Source organism: Cyrtonyx montezumae, unplaced genomic scaffold (genome assembly GCF_038088225.1).
Source record: "Cyrtonyx montezumae isolate F1298 unplaced genomic scaffold, pur_monq_1.0 scaffold_14, whole genome shotgun sequence".
In the NCBI taxonomy this organism is placed as follows: domain Eukaryota; kingdom Metazoa; phylum Chordata; class Aves; order Galliformes; family Odontophoridae; genus Cyrtonyx; species Cyrtonyx montezumae.
Window position 1 is genome coordinate 5,367,951 of NW_027071870.1, and position 19,963 is coordinate 5,387,913.

Genomic DNA, 19,963 nt, shown 5'->3' on the forward strand with positions numbered 1-19,963 from the left:
GACGTGAGAGATTCTGATAAAAGGTGACTTCAGTAGCCATTAGAAATGTAATGACAGAGGGAAATTTGTCAACGATTACTACTTTCAATTGAAATCAGACACCACCCTGTCACCTTAATGACAAGCTAAACTGTGATTACGTACTTGAGGGATACTACTTTTCCACTTCCAACTGTGATGTAGTATGAACAGTTCATGTTGTTGTGATAATCGAGAAGTGAATGGGCCGGACTGCTGATAATGCCAACAGGGCCATTGAAAGTGCCACCACAAGCTGTAGGGGAAACAGAAATGAGCAATCAGTGTCTGAACCCCAGCTGGCTCCCAAATCTCACAGTTCCAGATGTCATTGACCCCAGGGACTGTCCCTGCCTCGCCTGTGCTGGGGCTCACAGTGGAGAGGGATGGCTGCTGGGAGAGGAGGGCACTGCTTGGCTGCTCCGAGGCTCTCACCACTGATGCTAATGAAGCCAGGATGTGGGCTAATGTTTGTTCCCAGCCTCAGTGCTTGAGGGAACAAAAACTTACAAAACCAACTCTAATCTCCATTGTTAGCTTCAGCCTTCATTTTGTAATCTCAACTTGGAAAAAAAAAAAGCTCCCCTGCATCCTGTTGATAAATAGCTCAAAGCCACACACACACATGCGGCTTTTCGTGTTTCAAAGAACATGCCTTTGCCCAGCCACCTTCACAAAGGCAGTCCCTTACAGAACTGCTGGATGCAGAGCTTTGATTCCTCAGCCACACTCGCCTGGCATCCTGGTGCTCTGGCAGATAAAGGATGGGAGCCGAGAGGAAAAGAATCAGCATTATTCTACACTAGAGGGGGGAAGCTTTTTCCTTTTTTTTTTTTTCCCAGCAAACAATACAACTAGAGGGAAGAGGAATGTTAATTGCTAGAATCAGCTTTGTATACAGCAACAAGGTTATAAGGCTGCACTCATATTTCTCAAATGTCAGAAGTCACAAGTCAGATAGCAGCAATTAACTTGAGTGCCTTATGAAGGTCTTTTCCATGAATAACTGCACATTGTCATTTTTTTCAGTGCTATTCACTCTTTCTTAGCTCTATAAGGCCATTCATTTTACACAACATATTTAACCTAATGCTTCTTGTTGAGGCTTTAAACATGAGGATTATATTAGGGGAAATACCAAAGCTAAGAGCTCATCTTTCTATGCAGTTAGAAAATAAAATAACTTTCAAAAATCAAAGTAGCGTCTCTAGAAATTAAACCTACAAAATATTACAATTGGTTTTGAAGATAAATTTCATTTCTTGTTATATTTATATTCCTGCTGATTTAAATATAAAACTAGTTGAAATTTTTTTTTCCTAGTACACATTTCTGTTTTAATAAAAAAAGATCAGATGTGAAAGACAAAAAGGTTTGGTGGTTATGTGAAAAGTTTTCTTCTATAAGAAAAATATATAGAGATCCTGATTTTTATTTACACTGATAACTGGCACTGCAAGAGGATCATCCACTGCAGGATACAGCTGGTTCCATTTAGCAATCCTTTTCTGGCTCTTGCATTGTATAAGGAAGTTTCAGTAAAACCAGCCTCCTGTATGTGACAGAATCTTTTGGATAGCCCCAATTGAATAGCTAGTGATGTTTCTCCTTAAACAGAATTTTGAAAAACAGTAACAAAAAAACCAACAGCCTACCCAAGTGGGTTGTATTTATGAATAACATATATCCACCTAAGGTATTTCCAAAATGAGGCACAACATTTTCTACACGCAACTATCATCCTTCCTGAACAGTTCCATTACCTAAACACAGGGCATGGGCACTTACCAATTGTCCTATATCTTGCCTGGAACCCAAAGCCTGCAATGTGCGAGTCGGTGTAGAAGTTGAGCAGCATAGGCCCAAAGACACTGATAGGCTCAGGGACCTCACTTCCACAGAGTGTGATGACAGGGTGTGAGGTAACCCTGGTGCCCCTGAAGATGCTTAATCCATCATATAGACAAATTCTGCTCAAGAGCGCCGGAGCTACATGGATATACAAAAGTGTTAGCATATTTTCCTTGAGATTTATTGAGCTGCAATTACATAGACTTCACACAGGATAAGAATTGCATTTTTATTACCTTCCATTCCAAAATCTCATTTGCTTGCTGAGAAAGTGAATGTCAATTTTTAAGGTGCAGAAAAACTGAAGGACAAAAAGGCAAAGAGACCTCATATATGTATATATATATATATATATATATATATATATAAAACATCAGATTGGTCTCATCCAACACATTATATCATCTGGACAATGCTCCAAACCCTTTTAGTTCTTGGGAGTTTGTAACTGAGTGCACCATCTAGGAGGAGATGAAAGGACCTGACAAAATTAGACATTTCCTCTGCTGTTCAAAGAAACATTCCTGTTGTTACAGGCAACCTACTACCTGGCACTTCAACTTCCCTGATGTAGAATTACTCAGTGTAGGGAATTTTATATGATTGAGAATTTGGGGAAATGAAATTTAAAAAAATAATAATCCATATACTAACATATTTCAGCTTTGACTTCTTTCTCTCTTGAATTCCCTCAGACTTCGGAGTACCCAAACTCAGATTATCCAGCTTGCTTCACAAGACCAAATAAAAGTAAATTTAATCTGAAAGTTTGGCAATTGAGTGCTTTAACTGAGGCAGTCAGTGGAGATTTGGAGATGACCAATTATCATTTTCAGGAGCAATCTATTTTAGGGGTCAGGTCAATACAGTTATTAAGGTGAGTGAAAAAGTGTGTATTCGGAAGTACTAAGAGAAATGGAAATGAGGAAGGTAGCATTGGAATTTTCCCCCCTACTTTTTTATTTTCTCATCTGCAGTTAGCTTTTTGGGGGGAATAAGCTGTCCTCTCCAAATCTTTGCCCCATCTTCCTGACTTTCTAGCCACCTCACCACTTGTCTCCAGATTCAACTCAAACATACTGAGTTTCTGTTAAGTTTCATGAAGACCAGTGGGTGAGAAGGAGCTCTACAGGAACATCTCCAAAGACAGCTAAGCTGTGTAAGGGTTGTGAGTTTGGGGAGGGACTTGCTCAGTACCAGTCACTCATATCTTGGGAGCTCAGGGTCACATCACCACCTCTCTGCTGTGCTGGGAGACATGGGCATGGGGAGGAGCTGGTGGTACCCAGGGATTATGGCATGCTTCGTGGGATATGGAGAAGCTGGGTATCATGGAAGCAAACGAGGATCCACATGAGTTATGCAAGGAAGTTGGACTAGTGCTGTTAGTGAGAAGCAACGATCACCTACTGCAAATAAAGCTCCATCAGTTAGTATGTTTATACAACAGCGTGGTGTTTTCTTACTCTTTTTCTTCATCATCTATGAGTACAAGAGAAGCTGTTGTATAACATGCTTATTGAAGTTTTGATATTTTGTGATCTACTAGCAGCAATAAGTCACTTACTTTAACTGCAAAGGATTAATCAGGAATTATCTAAATTCAACAGTAGATGCTGGGCCTACTGTTGCAGAGGAGTGATTTCTGCAGATTGCCCAGCCGAGATACACTACTTCCTAGTGTTGTGGAAAACAGGATGGCTTGTATTGAACAGGATGACAAACAGGAATGGAGGGAGCAGGGGTCATTCCATCTCACACAAATGGCAGAATGGACAGCCTGATATATTTTAGATCCTCTCTGGATGAAGATGTTATAGTCTAATGTGCTTTAAAATCATGCCAGAAGTGAAATACAGTGCTAGTCTGACTCTGATAAGAACTACAAAGATAAAAACAACTAGCTGCATCACATAACTGGTTACATCATTAAATACAAAGTAAAAATATTCTTCATTTCCCATTCTGTCATTAAAAGGCTTGATAAAGTGATATAATTTAGAAAAAAAAAGAACAACCCATAATTTAAAAATACAAAGAAATGGAAAAAATTAAATTGAGACAAGTGCAATCTAAGAATGGGAAAGCTTTGAGAAAGCAACTCTGATCTCTTTCTGAAAACACTTTGAGGAAAGTAATGTAAGAAGATGAATTTTTCAGTAAAGCAAAGGTCTGTGATGTCCATCACAAGTTGTTTTGAGTTTTTGAACTGGAAAGACTATGATGGTTGACATAGAGCACAGGGTAAAAGGCTTTCTAGACTTAAATTGTCTTTATTTGGGCAATATCACTTATGACCTATGACTCCTGGTAGTACTGATGATTGTCTGATCTTCATCCTGTTTTCTCTATTTGCTTATTCAATTTTTTTTCTTAACTTATCACCATACTAACAAGCTTTATTCTGTAAATAATCCTCAACCTCAGGTTCCTCTATCCTATCTCTTCATGTCATACTTCCAGCCTCCAAACATATTCAGCACATCATCAGCAATTCTTCTCTGGGGTTCATTTCCTCTAATTTTATCTTCTGTCTTTTCTAGAGCAATTTCTGTCCCTTGCACTACAATGAAACTGCTTTCATGAGTCTCCAGAGATCCTTTCTTAGCCAGATGTCAGACCCACATCTTCTTTGAGATGACAGGCACTTTCCACATAGCCAGCCCTGCTCTTTTTCATTAAAGCTTGCCTACTAAGAGCTTTTGCTCATCCTTCTGGCATTACTGTATCCTCTTCTCTACCACGTCTGTAAGAATTCAATAAGACATCTCCTCTCCCGTTGTTCTCTCTTTATCTCCACATTAGCTTTGTATAATTACATTTCCAAGGGCAGATGCAACTACTGTTTCTATGCTGATGACTGCATAGGTCTACTTCCCTCCTCCAGGCCTCTTTTTTGGCTCAGACTAAAATCTTATTTTTGTCTCTAAACAAAACTGTTCAATAGGAGAGCTTTTTTTCCTTCTAGTCTTCCCTGACATCTTCTTTCTGGACAGCCTCATTATTTTACCTGCCCTAATCAGGTCTATGTCAATGATTTGGATCTCTCCTGGTTACCTGTCTAGTTATTTATATAAGTAAAAGTAAGTTACTTGTCTAGTTATCTTTAAGACATACTCATTCCTATTCTTCTGCATGCCTCTAACTCTCACCAAGAAAAAGTAATTTTCGATCATTGCTACTGTACCTTTGTTGGCTAGCCTTGGCAGTATTTCTTCCAAATACAAAAATCTGCAAAGATCAATTACTTGGTATGATGTGAATACGACCCTTTCTTTAACTTTCTGCTCTTATTTGCTTTCAAGGCCTTCAGTTGCCAACCTTTCCTCTGTTTATTATCTCTTGGTACCTCAAGCACTGATAGACTGATTTCCAAAGTCACATGATAGGAGATTGTAAGTTCTCCTTACATTTTGAAATATAGCTTTGTGTTCTCCCCTTTCTATTTAACAGGAATTTATCAGTAAAAACCTCAGAACAGTGTCATTATACTCCATAAAATAATCTATTTGATGGGATACCAGCACAAAAACTTTGACCACATGTAGGCCCCTAATTTTTTTATCACTAAAAACATTGTCTTCTTTCTATCTTTCTGAATATAGTCATAAATTCTGCTTCATTTCACATTAAGACAGGATATATCTTTTTCTTTAATATCCGCAAAACTTAAAATAATGAGGTCCTGACTAACAACTGTAGCATCTGGGATTTATGATAATACAAATACTATTTAATGATGTAGAATAAACATTGCACAGATATATACTCCAATGCAATACTCTAACCAGATATGTAGCACAAGATACTATCTGGAAAGCAAGAAACTACAAGCCTTTTATCTATATCCTCTTTCAAAATAATCTATTGCAAAATGTCTGCCTTCTGAAATATCTAGTAAAAACTCTGAAAGCAGAAAGAGAAGACACCACAGTGAAGCTGTGACCCTACCTCAGATTGCAAGATTACAGTTGCATGTTAAAAAAAAAAAAAAGGGGAGAATAATAGGTTATTAAAGCATTTTTCATGTTGACATGGTAACAACAGAATCCAGTTGTGTTGTGAGGACAAAGAATAAATACAACAGAATTCAATAAGCGGGTGACACACATCCATTTCTTCAAATTTTCCAACATTTGGAACCCAAACATTATTGGATGTTTTATCAGAAGATAAACACAGTCTTTTAATAATATACTACCTGTACTGAAGCTAAATTTCTAGAGATCATCTGAATAAAGACTATGAACAAGAGAAGAATGTGATGAATTATTTCTTAGATACAAGTAAATATAGGTAAGATTTTATGACTATTCTGATATGTTAGGTTTGAGTAGACTTTTGATCCAAGAAGTAAAGACAGATTTAAGATTATTATCACTGTTACAGAAATGATACTGAGAAAACAAACTCACTCTAATTTGGTTTTGATTTTGTCTTTGTTTTATAAAATAACCAGACACAAAAATGTAGGAACTTCAGAAGCAAACAGCAACCTGTGCCTTTTCACAGGGTACACAAATCAAAGGAGAAATTTTGTGACCATATTGTTTGGCACATGAAAAGACATTTTCAGGCTGCAAAGAAATTAGAGAGTCAAACTCATTTCACAGGGTTAATCTTGCCTATGTTTTGATGAATAAATCTTAAATGTCTTATGTGAGCTAGTCTGTATGGCTTCCTGTAATACTCAAGGGGTTAAGAGAGGCATTCAGAAGGAGATTCAATTCACCTGTACAGCATACTTGTCCTTGAGTTTAAAGCACTGCCTTTTGCACTTCACTATAGAAGGAGATAAATCTAGTTGATAAATATAAACTAGATGTCTATATTCAGGACATCAAGGTGAGAAAAAAATAGATTTCCTAACTACCAAAAAGCAGGCAATTTAGATGACATTTCGACCACAAAATCAACAAATGCAGTTTTCTCCAGTTCTCTTTTATACTGAGTTGTTACTTGCTATATTTAGTGTTTAATACATATTTAAGTTCACGCATGTCATGTTCATTAGGTTCCTGATACTGTCTTAGTATCACTGCTGTAGATTAGCGGCCTCATTTAGAGTCATTCTTTTTAATGAGAACAAGTCTCACATTGTAACAAAAAACATAGCCACTCTACAGCAGAAATCTGTGACTAACCCATGAAGTCATTCAATATGTCACTGCACTATGGCCAATTACCTTCTGCCTTCTAATTGTCTGAAACAATATCTCAACCAGTTAAGTCAATGAGATATGCATGCCTTACAGGCATTATTTTAGATACTCCATTTCATGACTAAACAGCCATGAAAAAAAAAAAATGGATTTCTTATCAGAGGTCAAATAGGTAGTAAATTATAATAACTGGAAATGAAGCTAAGCTTTAAGAACCCAGTCCAGAACATCTGTACTAACATAGTGAAAATTTTAAAGGCCTCACTCAGCAACAATCTCAACAGGTGCAGTGATTCCATACATACAGAATAACTGGAAATGGTTTTAACAAATGCTGCCAAACACTGTCCTGCCTTTGTGGAAGAACTGAGGGAGTTCATGCTGAAAACCCTAAGGCACTGTGCTAAACAGATTCAGTGGGACTACTGAATACATTTCCACTTCTGCATGACAGTTTGCAAGATGGCGGCTTCAGTATTCTTTCTCATTTAAACCCATGCAATTTCTCTTTGCTATGGGGCTGTATTTTATGATTTTCTGAAGAAGATTAATAACCAAGACATAATGACACTGGAAAGTGTCACACTTCCTCTGTTATAAACAGCTGTCCTTTAGCTGATAACCAAAGTTCTTTCCTTTCATGTGACTAAAGACTTCTGTTTTGTGTGGCCTAAGGAAGCTTACAACAATAAAAGGTGTAATTACCCTACAAGAAATAGAATATCTTTAATATTTTTTAGGTACAAACCAGTTCCAAGCCCCTGCCATGAGCAGGGCTACCACACACCAGATCTGGCTGCCCAGGGCCCCATCCCAGGTCTTGAGCATCTCCAGGGATGGAGCACTCTGAACTTCTCTGGGCAGCAGTACCAGTGCCTCATCACTCTGAGTAAAGAATTTCCTCTTAATATTTAACCTAAATCTCCCCTCTTTTAGTTTTAAACCATTTTTCCTTGCCCTATCACTATCTGCCTATGTAAAAAGTCTTTCTTCCTCTTGTTTATAAGCTCCCTGTGAGTACTGAAAGACTGCAGTGAGGTCTCTCCTGAAGTTTTCTTCAGGTTGAATACACCCAGTTCCCTCAGCCTTACTTCATAGAAGAGGTGTGCTCCACCCCTGAATAATTTAATTAAATCTTTGCCTTAGACCTAAATTTAGCTTTCTTTTAAAAACAATTTGAAAACTTAAAAATAAAATAAACCTGTTTCTTGACATTGTGATGTCGTCTGAAGAAAAATTCAAAGTATGCACCTCGGTTCATGAACACGTAAGTTTCTCTGTCAAGGGAACTAGATTAAGATTGTCTCAAAATACATGATGATATCTGAATTGTTGGGACATACTCTGTATTTTCATGACATTTCCATCCATGAAAACTTGATCCTATCAAGGCTGGGAAAGTTTGATCAATCATAGCAGTAAGGCCAGATATTATACCTATTAATTCCTGGCAAAATGGTACCAGACTTGAAAAATTCCTTCACGAGGAACAGTTCACGGTCAAGTATAGAGTAACAACTTTTTCTGCACTTCAATTACTATTTCATCTAATTTCATTTCTAGATATTCTTACATCCTTGTATAATACTCAGGTGTATTTTTATAAATGTTATCAGTTAGGGAGACAGAAACACTGGAAAGCAAATCGGCTGGCCAAAGATAAAAAAATAATATATGAGTGGTAAAAAAAAGACAGGAACAAACATCCAAATTGGCCACAGTCTGTCTTATGCTCTAACCACCTGGCAAGTTCCTAGCTTCAGTGCTGTAAAATATACTGTGAGCTCTATCTTCACTCTTCTGGATGCTTTCAGTGATATAAAACTAAACCCACACAAGTTCGTCTGTAAATAGTTGTCAGAATAGAAATTAACCATCAACCATTTTCCATTATAAAGGACTTAAATGTTTTCAAGTAAGAAGGTACACTTAGTGGTACATACATACATAACAAAGAAACAATTACCTTCCAAGTGGAAAGTCTCGAACTCAAGGATTACCAGTGACTGTGGTCCCTGGTCTATGATATAACTGCAGTTCAAGTTGTTGTCATACTGACTAGGGAAGTTAGGAGAGACAATATGACCCACAGGACTGGTGAAATTTATTCCACATCCTGCAAACGGAAATAAATAAGACATGGTTAAAATCTGGGTGATAATATCATTTCAGTTTTTCAGAAGCAAAACCAAGAAGTTATAGAAGGACCTCATCTCTCCTTAAGAGGCTGATCAAAAAGCCAGAGAGTCATATAGATCATGATGGGAGAAGTAGGTCTTACACAAGCACACAGTAGCATTTTGGGGAAACAGGGCCTTCCTGCCTTCAGCCTCCCTTAGTTTCTTGGCAGCTTGAGGATAAGACCAGGCTGCAGCCCTTCAGTCCAGTGATCATAACACAGCACTGCTGCTCTTATGTATTTGGAACTTGCTCATTTCAAAGTCCCTTTGTACAAACAAATGTGGCTGAACTGGCTGGGGTGGTTACCGGGCACATCAGCAGTGTAGCCTCTTTTGAAACTGCCCATGTTAGCCCAAGTGGTTGCATTCATGACTCGTGGCTGACAGCCAGGGGGATCCAGCCTGCAGTAGGGCCAGCTCTGGGTGTTTTGCAGTACACACAGGCAACAGAGGCTTGCCACTCAAATTCTCAAGCACACAGAACTGTTCATTTTCACGGAGCTCACTCTGATCAAAAAAATTCTGAAATTTCACTAGGGGCTCCTCTTTATTTTAAACGCTTAGCTTTATTTTATTAAGCTTTATTATTATTATCACTATTTATATTAAGCCTGTAGCTACAGGCTTAAAATAAAGGAGAGTAGTGTGCAGCAAAATGATGGTATAAGATTAGAAACAGGCCTATGAAGTCTGCAATTTCTCCACTAAGAGGCTGCACTTCCCTATTAGTTGTTACTGTCAACATTAGCTCAGACACTGCAAAAACAAAAGCCATTTCATTACAGAATTATTTATGCTTCAATAGTGTCTTCCTTCAAGCACTTAATTTCTCGCTGTTCTAATCTGAATCCAGTGAAAGGAAAGTGGTTCCCTTTGGCAGCATCCTACAAAAATGCTGCAAACAGCTGACAGTGATTGAGTACTACCTCCTACATTTCCAGTGAGTTTGGCTCCCACAAAACACATTCCCTGGGGAAAAAAAAATGAGGGGCCCACCCAAGAACTGTCACTTTAACTATATGAAATGCCAGTATAACAAAGCAAAGCCAGGGCAGATCTTGAGAAGTCATCTCTTCTGAGAGCAGCTTATGTAAATGGCATGGGCCATTGGTGAGTCCCAAAACTGGAGCATACAGTACTTCCATTGGATTTAGTAAGGGAATTCTTGTGTTCAAAAGCTGGGTAAAGGCTTCTGTACATCACTAGACTGAGGTCTGCCTTGATACACACACATAAACTAACTGAAAGTGGAAGTTTACAGCAGCCACCTGGCTTTAAATGACACTTACTGCTTATGAAAGATGCAGAGAAACCCCGCCCAGGAGCATCCTGAGATTGGAAAACTGTAGTTATGACATTGTTTGGAGCAATAACAGGGTCAGGAGCAGAAGTTCCACATCCTGTGGTTAACAAAGCTTCTTCTTCTTCATGATTTCCTTGCCATACCTGACAAGTCCAGATTGGAAATAGTTTAGTGTTTTCAAAGTCCATTTAGATTTTGGAAACACATTACCAGGAATTAGATATACAACTGTTCTTCCTGTGGACTTAAGGTAGGATTCACCTCACACTAAAACTTAGATGTCTACATTGGAGCTAATCATCTTTGTTCATTTTACAGTCAGTGGTGACAAAATGACTTATCCAAGGAGAGAATCACAGAGTAATTTTGGTTCCAAGGACTTCAGAAGGGCATGTAGAGGTCACCTGCTCCAACCCTTCACATATTGCACAGCAAATGTAGCTCTGGTCTCAGCAACTGGAGAAAAACATTTTATGCACATCATTATATACTTCAACTTTGTCTTGACAGATTTACCTCCATACAGTCTGTAAGTATGAATATCAGTATACACAATGGATTATTAAATGCATACATTATATTATTCATAATAAAATTCAACAATAACTTAAGGGTAATTTAGCAGTACCAATCTGGAAAATCTGGATTCTTTATATCCAGTCTTGCTAATCAAAAATTATTCCAGTTATTGTTATATTTCATTCACCTGCAATGATGAATATTAAATGAAAGAGAGTTAAAATTAATGTCATTCACAAAAGTATAATATAGAAAAACATTCATTTCTTTAAAATATTACTTTAATTGTATCAATAGTTAATTTGAGTTTGATTAAACCATGCACTGAAGAATCATATGCATGTCTAAGGAGTCATGTAAGTGAAACTCCATGGGGTAATTATTAACACGTGCTTGAGGTTCACACTGAATTTCAACACGCAAATAAAATGAAACTTAGGCATAAATATTCTAAGTTTCTTAGTGCTTAAATCATTTCCTGAAACAAGATATTTATTGGCAAACATTCCTTTAAGAAAAAAAAGCAACAAGGATTTACTGAAGTAATACATGTATTTTCCAGTTTTTGCTTGTATTTTCTACCAAAAACATATGATAAATAAATAATTAATCTTTTTTTTTTTATTGACATATATGAACAAAATCTGAGTGGATAAAGAACAGCCATATGAAATCGTGATTGCTCTAAGGAATCATCCTAGAAAGGGTTAGCCAAGGGTTAGACTGTACGTGTAGGTATATGAATAACCTCATTCATCTGGCCAGGTGTTTGAGGCAATGAATGCTCCAAGGATTAATATAAATAAACCGTGCACTGTCCAAGATTTTGCAAAGTCACTATTGATTTTGGATTTCTCCTTTTTTGGCTGCTCAGCTTAGAATGAACGTGAGAAACTTATATCTGCTCAGCACTTCTTCATATCCAGACATACAACTCAAATAACTCATATAACTCAAGATGAACATCACCAAATATTTCAGGCTTTTCTCTAAGGAGAAAGTCTCCAATTGTCCAACTTTCTCCAAAAAAAGAAAGTCTTGTCCATGTTATTTGGGACAGTTTAGAAATACAAATTCAAAGCACTTTTACTAAGTAATATTAAGATTTTTATATTAGTGAAAATGTGTTATATTACAGTAATCAATCAGTAGAGCATGATATGAAAAACAAATTTGATATTTTTTTTCCACAGCTTTCAGAAATGAGTGCAAGTGAAGTTTGTAAGTTACTAGATGTAGATCAGATATAAAGCTGCTCAAGACTTCCTACGTGTTGTCAAATTATGTTTGACCTTTTACTGCAAGTGGGAGTTGTACTGCTGAGGAGAAAATGTGCACAAAAACACTGACCATATGCCAAATGCCAGAGTAAAAAGTGACACTGTGAAGAATTCAAAGCATGTCCACTCCATTCTACTGCTTTGAAAATAAATGGCTCTTGATAACCTATGAAAGATAAAAATGCTATCCTTGTAGTTTGAAATAAGAAAAATAATGATTAGTACTGTTTGAATGGCTCAGAAAATTTGTTGAAGTATAGTGTCACGTTGCTGTTTTATAACTCACTGGAATAAATGAAAAAGTCTTTTAGTTTCACAACATTTTCTCATTATTTCCTGGTTCTGAAGTCATACATTCTCTTCTCATATTTGTCATTTCTGCAGCAGTATGTAAGGGGAGGAGACCCTGCTGGAGTTGGAGCCTCAAGTGCTGCTGAAATTAGAAATACAGAGTTCTCAAAATGGATGGCAAATTGACTGCATTGGCACAAGGACTCCACTTTAAATTTCCTGATTTTTTTTTTTTGTCTTGACATCTTAACCACAACATGACTGTAAAACAGAATTCTGGAAACATGACTTCTTAAAGTGCTGGTCTGCTGATTTGAGAAATCATTTTACCTTCACGTAACTGCTCTGGCAGCTTCCATTGCTATTTGGGATCTGGAAGTTATTGTGGAAGATCATCTCCAGGTGTTTGCTTTCATGTGTAATGATTGTCCATGTGCATCTGATGTTCATGGGAAAGTTTTGAGGCCAGTGAGGAGATTTGATCACACCACTATCAGAATGAATGATCCCACCACATCCTAGAGAAATAAGCAACAAGTGGGAGAAATGTTAAAATATTTCCTGTTCATGCTGCCTGAAAACTCTGAAGGTGTGCTTGCTGCTGTGGGTGCAAGGCTGAGAAAAGGGAAGCCTCAGTGTCCATCCAGACTCATCTTTTCCTTAATTTCACTTCTCCCAGCCCTGCAGCAGGAATGTAACTTCACTCAAGAAGCTATCTACTTCTGCTTCATTTTCTTCACAAGTTCTCTCTCACTGCCATTTCATACCCTTTTGCTCTGGCCTATCCATATGCCCCTGACAATGAGAACTGAATATTGCTTAGATAAAGAGTAAGCATCAGAAATAAATTAATAAGGAGTTTCTCCTGAGTTTACACAGGTTCCCTCCTGCATATCACAGCATGCATATAATGACTGACAGCCATTTAGGGAAGCACTCTGGGGAAAAAAACCCTCAATCTATGCTGATTCCTTGTTTTTCTCATCCCATATCATGAGAATGTTCCAGTTCCTCATGTGAATCTACTCAGGCTATATCTATTCACCCAGGGCAAAATAGTGACATCTCCTCCAGCCCAGGCAGCCCTGTGTATCTCTGTGGGATTAGGGAGAGGGCTAGAAAACATGCCTTTAAAAATTGTTAACAGATTCATTTATAAAAGGGAATAGCTAGTCATGGCTCTGCTGAATCTCATGTTCTTATATAAAATAAACCAGGTTAATGTGAAACATACTTGCAGATACCCTGCCAAGAATAATATACTAGGGCTATGTGTACAGTACAAGCAACCCATTATTACTTCAGAGATTATATGTATAAAGGATGAATAAAGATCAGGGAAAAAATAAGTTTTATAATACTCTTATTTTTCCTCAATTAAAAAAAAATTAGCTTTAAAAGGAAGATTTTATTATTAATTTTTCAGTGTTAGATAGTGACAATTGTGTTTGGGATAGGAATGTGAAGGCATGTTTTGCTCATACATCCAGAATGCAAACCCAGAGTTTCTTAGTGGACAAATGAGAGTTGAGGAAGGTATCTAAAAGAAAAAAGAAATCTTCACAGAGAGAATACTGACTGTGCACATACATGTGTATGCTGGTGTCTATTGCATCAGTGAAGCCTGGCCTTCCTTGTGCATGAAATTCCAGTGACAAAAATGAAAAATGTCAAAACCTGCTTAGACAGTGTAACTATTGGTACACATAAGAAAACACTCCCTCGTATCAGGAAGTCACCAGTATTCAACTCAGGCTTATTAATTGCCTGTGTGGACCATTAGGTCATTAAGTGATGGAAAGCTGATCATCAGCAGCTAGGATTGCAGCTGGAGGTGATGCTTGAGTGTGCTCTGTGCTGAGGCAGGAAGACACACTGAATTCTTTCCTGCCACCAACTGGCATATCTAGACTTGCAGTTAGTCATCTCCTGAAGGACAGCATGCAGAAGGTAAATTACCGTTATTTTTTATATCCAAAGAGATTATATTTTCAACAGTTTGCTTCAACTGGGGGAAGTTAGCTTCTTAAAATGCACCAATTCAATCCTGTGTGCACGCCACCCTCAAAAGACTGCCAACATCTCCATTAAAGTTAGAAGTTTTAAGGCTACTGAGTCCTAAGGGCTCTTTAAGAATCCCCGCCTGCTCCTGTTTTGAAACTGACCTCTTTCCAGTTTTAAATGTTTAAATCAAATCAAACTGTGAAACAAACAATGTTTGAGAAATGAATGTCTCACAGTTGCTGACAATAGATACCACTGCTGGAAGTATAATGAGCATGAGATCAATTTACAGGCATCAAGAAGTTGCCAGTAGGAGGCTTAAAAAGTACATCTTTCCAAAATGGATTTTATTATGTGAGATCAACAATCACTAGCCTAATACTATTTTAATACTAGTTTGTCTCAGGAGTGATGAAGATGTTGACAGGTATTTATTTTGTTCTGTAATACAAACTTAATTAAAGAGGAAGAATCCTGTTTCATCTTGTACTTGAAAAGTGTTGGGTAGATATGATGCACTGCTGTGTAAGACCAGGAAAACAAACAAACAAACAATCAAAAAAAACCAGTAACTCTTACCTAGAGATTCTGCTGTCCATGTTGCATAAAACCCACCTCCTTGAATTGAGTGGTCAGAGTTAAAGATAATCAGTAGCTTGTTGGAGCCAGATTGAATGACCCCAGGGGATGTGTTTCCACAGTATCTCCCTATGACAGGAGACCCAGGAGAGCCACCATTCAGGATAGTAACAGAGTCCCACTTACAAAGTGAATGATTTTCAACGTGGAAGGCTGTAAAATTAAGCTGCAACAGACAAAATCAAAGTTCAGAACTTAACACTGGTGGAGAGTTAGAGTAATTCCAGTCAGGTCCTGTGGCAATCCTAGCACAACAGTTCTGGGGTATGCTCAGAAGTCTGAGCCTGGCTCCACTTTCATGCTTTCCTGCTAGTTTTCCTTGGACTCTTGCTGCTTTAAGTAACAGCAGCTGTTTATTATAAAGAATGAAATGAAAGAGAAACATACACGTTCCAAACAGGGAATATTTGGATTTAATCATATGTTTGAAGTTGAATACGTCCTTCAGAATTATCTTGAATAATACAAATATTGAACTGCTCTCCTGCTCTCAAGGCTTCTGATTATGTCAGTACAAGTAGTTAGGTAAGCAGATGAGGCTTTTTTTTTTTCTCCTGCCATTTTGAATCAAAACACTTAGCAGTTGCTAAAAATAATGCTAGTTGCTATTAAAACTGAGACAAACAGTTGCATGGTTGGTTCCTATGGGCCTGAACTCATCACATAATGGACTAGGCTGGGAACTCAGGCAGCTACTGCCACTGTCTCCCTCCCACACTGATAACTTTTTGTCCTTGGGTTGATATGCACACAGGTGGGATTTCCAGTTCAAAGATATAGATTGTCCTTCCAGTAGATTCCAGTTGCAGTACTGAGGTATGCTAATGACTGCCTGGCTGGCTCTCTGCCAATGAGGTGTGTGGCTTTTTTTGCCTCCACCATTTCCAGAATTGGAATCTTTGTGATGAAAAAGTTTAGCAAATACACAGTAATTCTTCCTGTAACATTTTACATTTACTCATTTCTAAAAGAGCTCAGCCTGAGGCAAAGACCGAATACAAATGAAGTTTAAATTGTTCAAGTTTGGAACTCTACTAGCAACTGAAACTGGAGGCAGGTAATAGGAAAACTTTCCTGCCTTCACTGAGTAGGGGGCTACTCTGTCTTTTGAAAATCAAAATTTAAGATTAGTTCTGCTTTAAACTAATTTGTGGATTAAGCAGAACTTTTGCATTCTACTAACACCTTCCTGTAAACTAGCAAACAGTTATCAAAATATCATGCAACAGAATAATTAGGACTGTGGGTTTGCATTTCTACTGAAGGATTTGTAGTTGTAAATAAAGAAAACATGACAGGAAAATAGTTAAAGCCATTATATGTGAAAATCTTCTATGTATTTTGAGAAAGTTGCTTTTCTGATATTTTTTTTTCTGACCTAGACCTGCTATCTTGAGCTGTTCTGCAAAGGATCAGTCAAGTAGTTCAGTGTGTGAAATCTAGCAGTGCTTTAAAGCTATTTAAATTGGTCTCTCTGCAGTGTGACTGAAGGAGGTAGCACCTCAGGCTATTTATAGTTATTAGGATATAAGGGTACATCATTGACGTAATTTGTACCAGTAAACATATTATATTCCAACTATTAGGAGACAGAACTAACTTTCCAGTGTCTTGTAACTTTTCTTCAGAAGTGCAAAAGTGCATTTATTCTCATGACAGTGAGCATATCCATGCACATCTAATAATATGGGTTATTTTCCTAGAGACAGAAAGCCATTGTTTTGAAGTAGAAATCAGCACTATGGCTTTGAGGTCGAGATAGATATGGATCTGTTTTCCAAAAAGCACCATCTAGCTTAGTTGTTTCACTCTCTTCCTTAAATAAAGCTGAGAGGGAGATTTTTCATTCCTCCACATTTCTGATTTTCCAAATTGTCTCAAGTCTCTTTCCCAAGATTCAGAGGGTGCTTTCTCACATTCCCAGCTGTGCACACTCATGTATTATTACTCACAGTGATGGTTTCACCTTCAGGGGCTTCCAACAGCCAGGAGCAGTGATTCAGGTTGTCGTACCGCTCTGGGTAGTTAGGACTCGAAATAAATCCCCTTTCACCTGATTGTATACCACCACAGGCTGAAGAAAAAAAGGAACATTTCAGTACACTGAACACTATAAGCAAGAGACTGGATTATATTTCAGTCTGAAGTAGTACTAAAATATAATTAGACTGATACAGGTGATTTCACATGCATGAGTGAATAATTTATTGAGAAAGCCCAAGTTTTAAAACCTTTGTCATTGAATTACTGAGTAAACAGATGAATGACCTTGAGAGTTCACACTTATTCTGACACTTAATATAGCTCTGCAAAACCTTTGGCAATTAACACTTACAGCTGCATTTTCTGCCTTATCTTCCATTGTTTATCTCAGACTCCTACGCAAACTGGTGCCATTCTTGGTCCAACACAATCAAAACAAAAAGTTGTTGATGTGTCTAGATAACCCCCAAGGCTAAATTCAGCTGTGCCAGAAAGAGTAGTTGGGCTAGGCCATAAATGACAAAATGGTGTAATTTGCACTGATATGGCTCTAAGTCTATTTCAAAATGAGTGCAAGGGTTCAAGTAGCAGAATGCATGTCAGCCATGCTAGCAGTCTGGAGGCCTATTTGAAGTGAGACAAACTTGGCTGGTATTACCTGCTACGCCTCTATTCCCAAGAGCAACCAGCTGTTCTGAGTGTTGCGGTGCATTGCAAAAACTCAAATGTGGTTCAGGGAATGGGAACAAAGAAGCAGAAAATAAATCTGAAAGCTAATTGCTAGCATATGTCTGCTTCAGATGGATATAAATAGCTGCAGAAACTGTGGAACATCTCAGGATCCCTTTGAGAGTTGATCCCATGGTATGAATTCTCAGTATCACCAAATGAATGGCAACATCTTACTCAGTAAGCAAAGGCAAGGGTCTATCAAGTCATTTACCTTCAAATATGTAATGGCCCAGGAACCCTTTATCTTCTGTGTTTTCATCACTTACAAAGTGCATCCAAATCTGGGGTGCAGCTATCACAAGTGGCACTGATGGTGCAGCCTGACCACAGAGTCTGGCTATTAGCTCTCCATCAGCGTCCCCTGAGCAAAGAAAGAAAAGAAATACACTTTTTGAATCATAAAATAGGTACAGAAACATAAAGGAATACATAGGGAAAATGTGTTTTATTGTATTTTAACTAGAAAACAAAAGTATATATTACAATAATTCTATCTGATTATTTTATTATAAGGATGCTTTGAGTGCTACGGCTTATTGGCAGGATCTACATCTCTATGACAGTGTTCTCTTCAAAGCTGTATTAATTATCCTTTTAATATCTTGAGCTCTTTCCTCTCCATGACATCCTGCACACTTTTGTATAACTCATAAAGCCTGAAAACACAGCAACATGTCTACAGAAGTTTGGGGGCACAATGAAGAGATGGCCCAAGGTCCTTATTGCAAGGAAGACCACTGAGCCTATGTGCTCATGGCATCCAACATTAAAGTCAACAGGGATTTTGAGTTTTCTACAGTGTAAGGATATGATCCAAGAGCAAGTAACCACTTCTGTATTAGTTGTGTGAATCTCTTTCCCATATACTGCTCTGTATACAGCAATAAAGTAAAATAAAATAAAATAAAATAAAATAAAATAAAATAAAATAAAATAAAATAAAATAATAAAATAAAATAAAATAAAATAAAATAAAATAAAATAAAATAAAATAAAATAAAATAAAATAAAATAAAATAAAATAAAATAAAATAAAATAAAATAAAATAAAATAAAATAAAATAAAATAAAATAAAATAAAATGCCAATGTTTGCTCAAATAATCAAAACCACAAAGGAAAGCATGACACAGACAGTAGCACTTCTCATGTTGGTGTAAGCTCTCATTCCATCATAGTGGTAGAAGTAACAGTTCCTGTTCATTACTGATATATGTTCAGAAGAAGGAAAATAAGTGTAATAGTGTTCCTCAAGACATCTAGGCAATGCTTTCCTAAGCCTGCTTTTCTAGTAACAGCAGCGTGTAGGTTTTAAAACTATGTCTATTCAAAAGCATCCCCTTGCTCCATGCAGAATGGCAGACTGTTCATGCAAAGTCAAGAGAGTGGGAAGGAGAAATTTTGGGCATTCTTCAAAGCTCAAGCATAGTTATTCCAAGTAACACAGCTGAGTAGCTTCATCCTTCTGTTACAAGCAGTGACACAGCCCACCACTGGAAATACATTTAATCTCAAGGATAAAATATGACACAATTTTTTTTAAAAGATAATTACACAGATTAAATTGTTCCTTTTTTTATGTTTGTTTTTTGCTTTGTTTTGTATTGTTTCTTCTGATTGTTTTTGTTTTGTTTTGTTTTTGTTTTTTCCATACAGTATCATTGTGTTACATGGGTAACTTAATTTTACACATCTCAGCTTCGTTTGGGGTCCCAGTGTGACTTCCTTCTGAACTGAACTTTTCCATAAATTTACATCTGCTGTGCTGGGAGACTCAAACAGCATCTACCCGAGTTTACTGATCTCCTACACCATCTGCATTTCATTGCCTATTAGAAGTTACTTGTCAGCATGCAGAGCAGAATTAGATCCACTAGCATGGCCAGAATATGCACTGCTATTTAAATGGCAAAACTTTACAGAGCAAAACAAGACCAACTTTTTTTTTCTTCTTTCCTTTGTTTGTATTGCCTGGAGAATTACAGTTCACAATAAAGCGAGG

At 37.4% G+C, this 19,963-nt stretch overlaps 1 protein-coding gene across 2 annotated transcripts in view; it reads right to left on the reverse strand.

The window, feature by feature from the left end:
- Positions 1-19,963, reverse strand: part of CUBN (cubilin) — a 136,173-nt gene that overhangs the window by 17,651 nt on the left and 98,559 nt on the right. For both annotated transcript variants that reach the window (XM_065731319.1, XM_065731320.1), the window contains 8 exons: positions 18,174-18,323; positions 17,200-17,321; positions 15,188-15,413; positions 12,935-13,122; positions 10,501-10,657; positions 8,998-9,147; positions 1,807-2,007; positions 145-274 (listed from right to left, as the gene is read on the reverse strand). In XM_065731319.1, the coding sequence (XP_065587391.1) occupies positions 145-274; positions 1,807-2,007; positions 8,998-9,147; positions 10,501-10,657; positions 12,935-13,122; positions 15,188-15,413; positions 17,200-17,321; positions 18,174-18,323 (1,324 nt within the window). The remainder of the gene's footprint in view (positions 1-144; positions 275-1,806; positions 2,008-8,997; positions 9,148-10,500; positions 10,658-12,934; positions 13,123-15,187; positions 15,414-17,199; positions 17,322-18,173; positions 18,324-19,963) is intronic.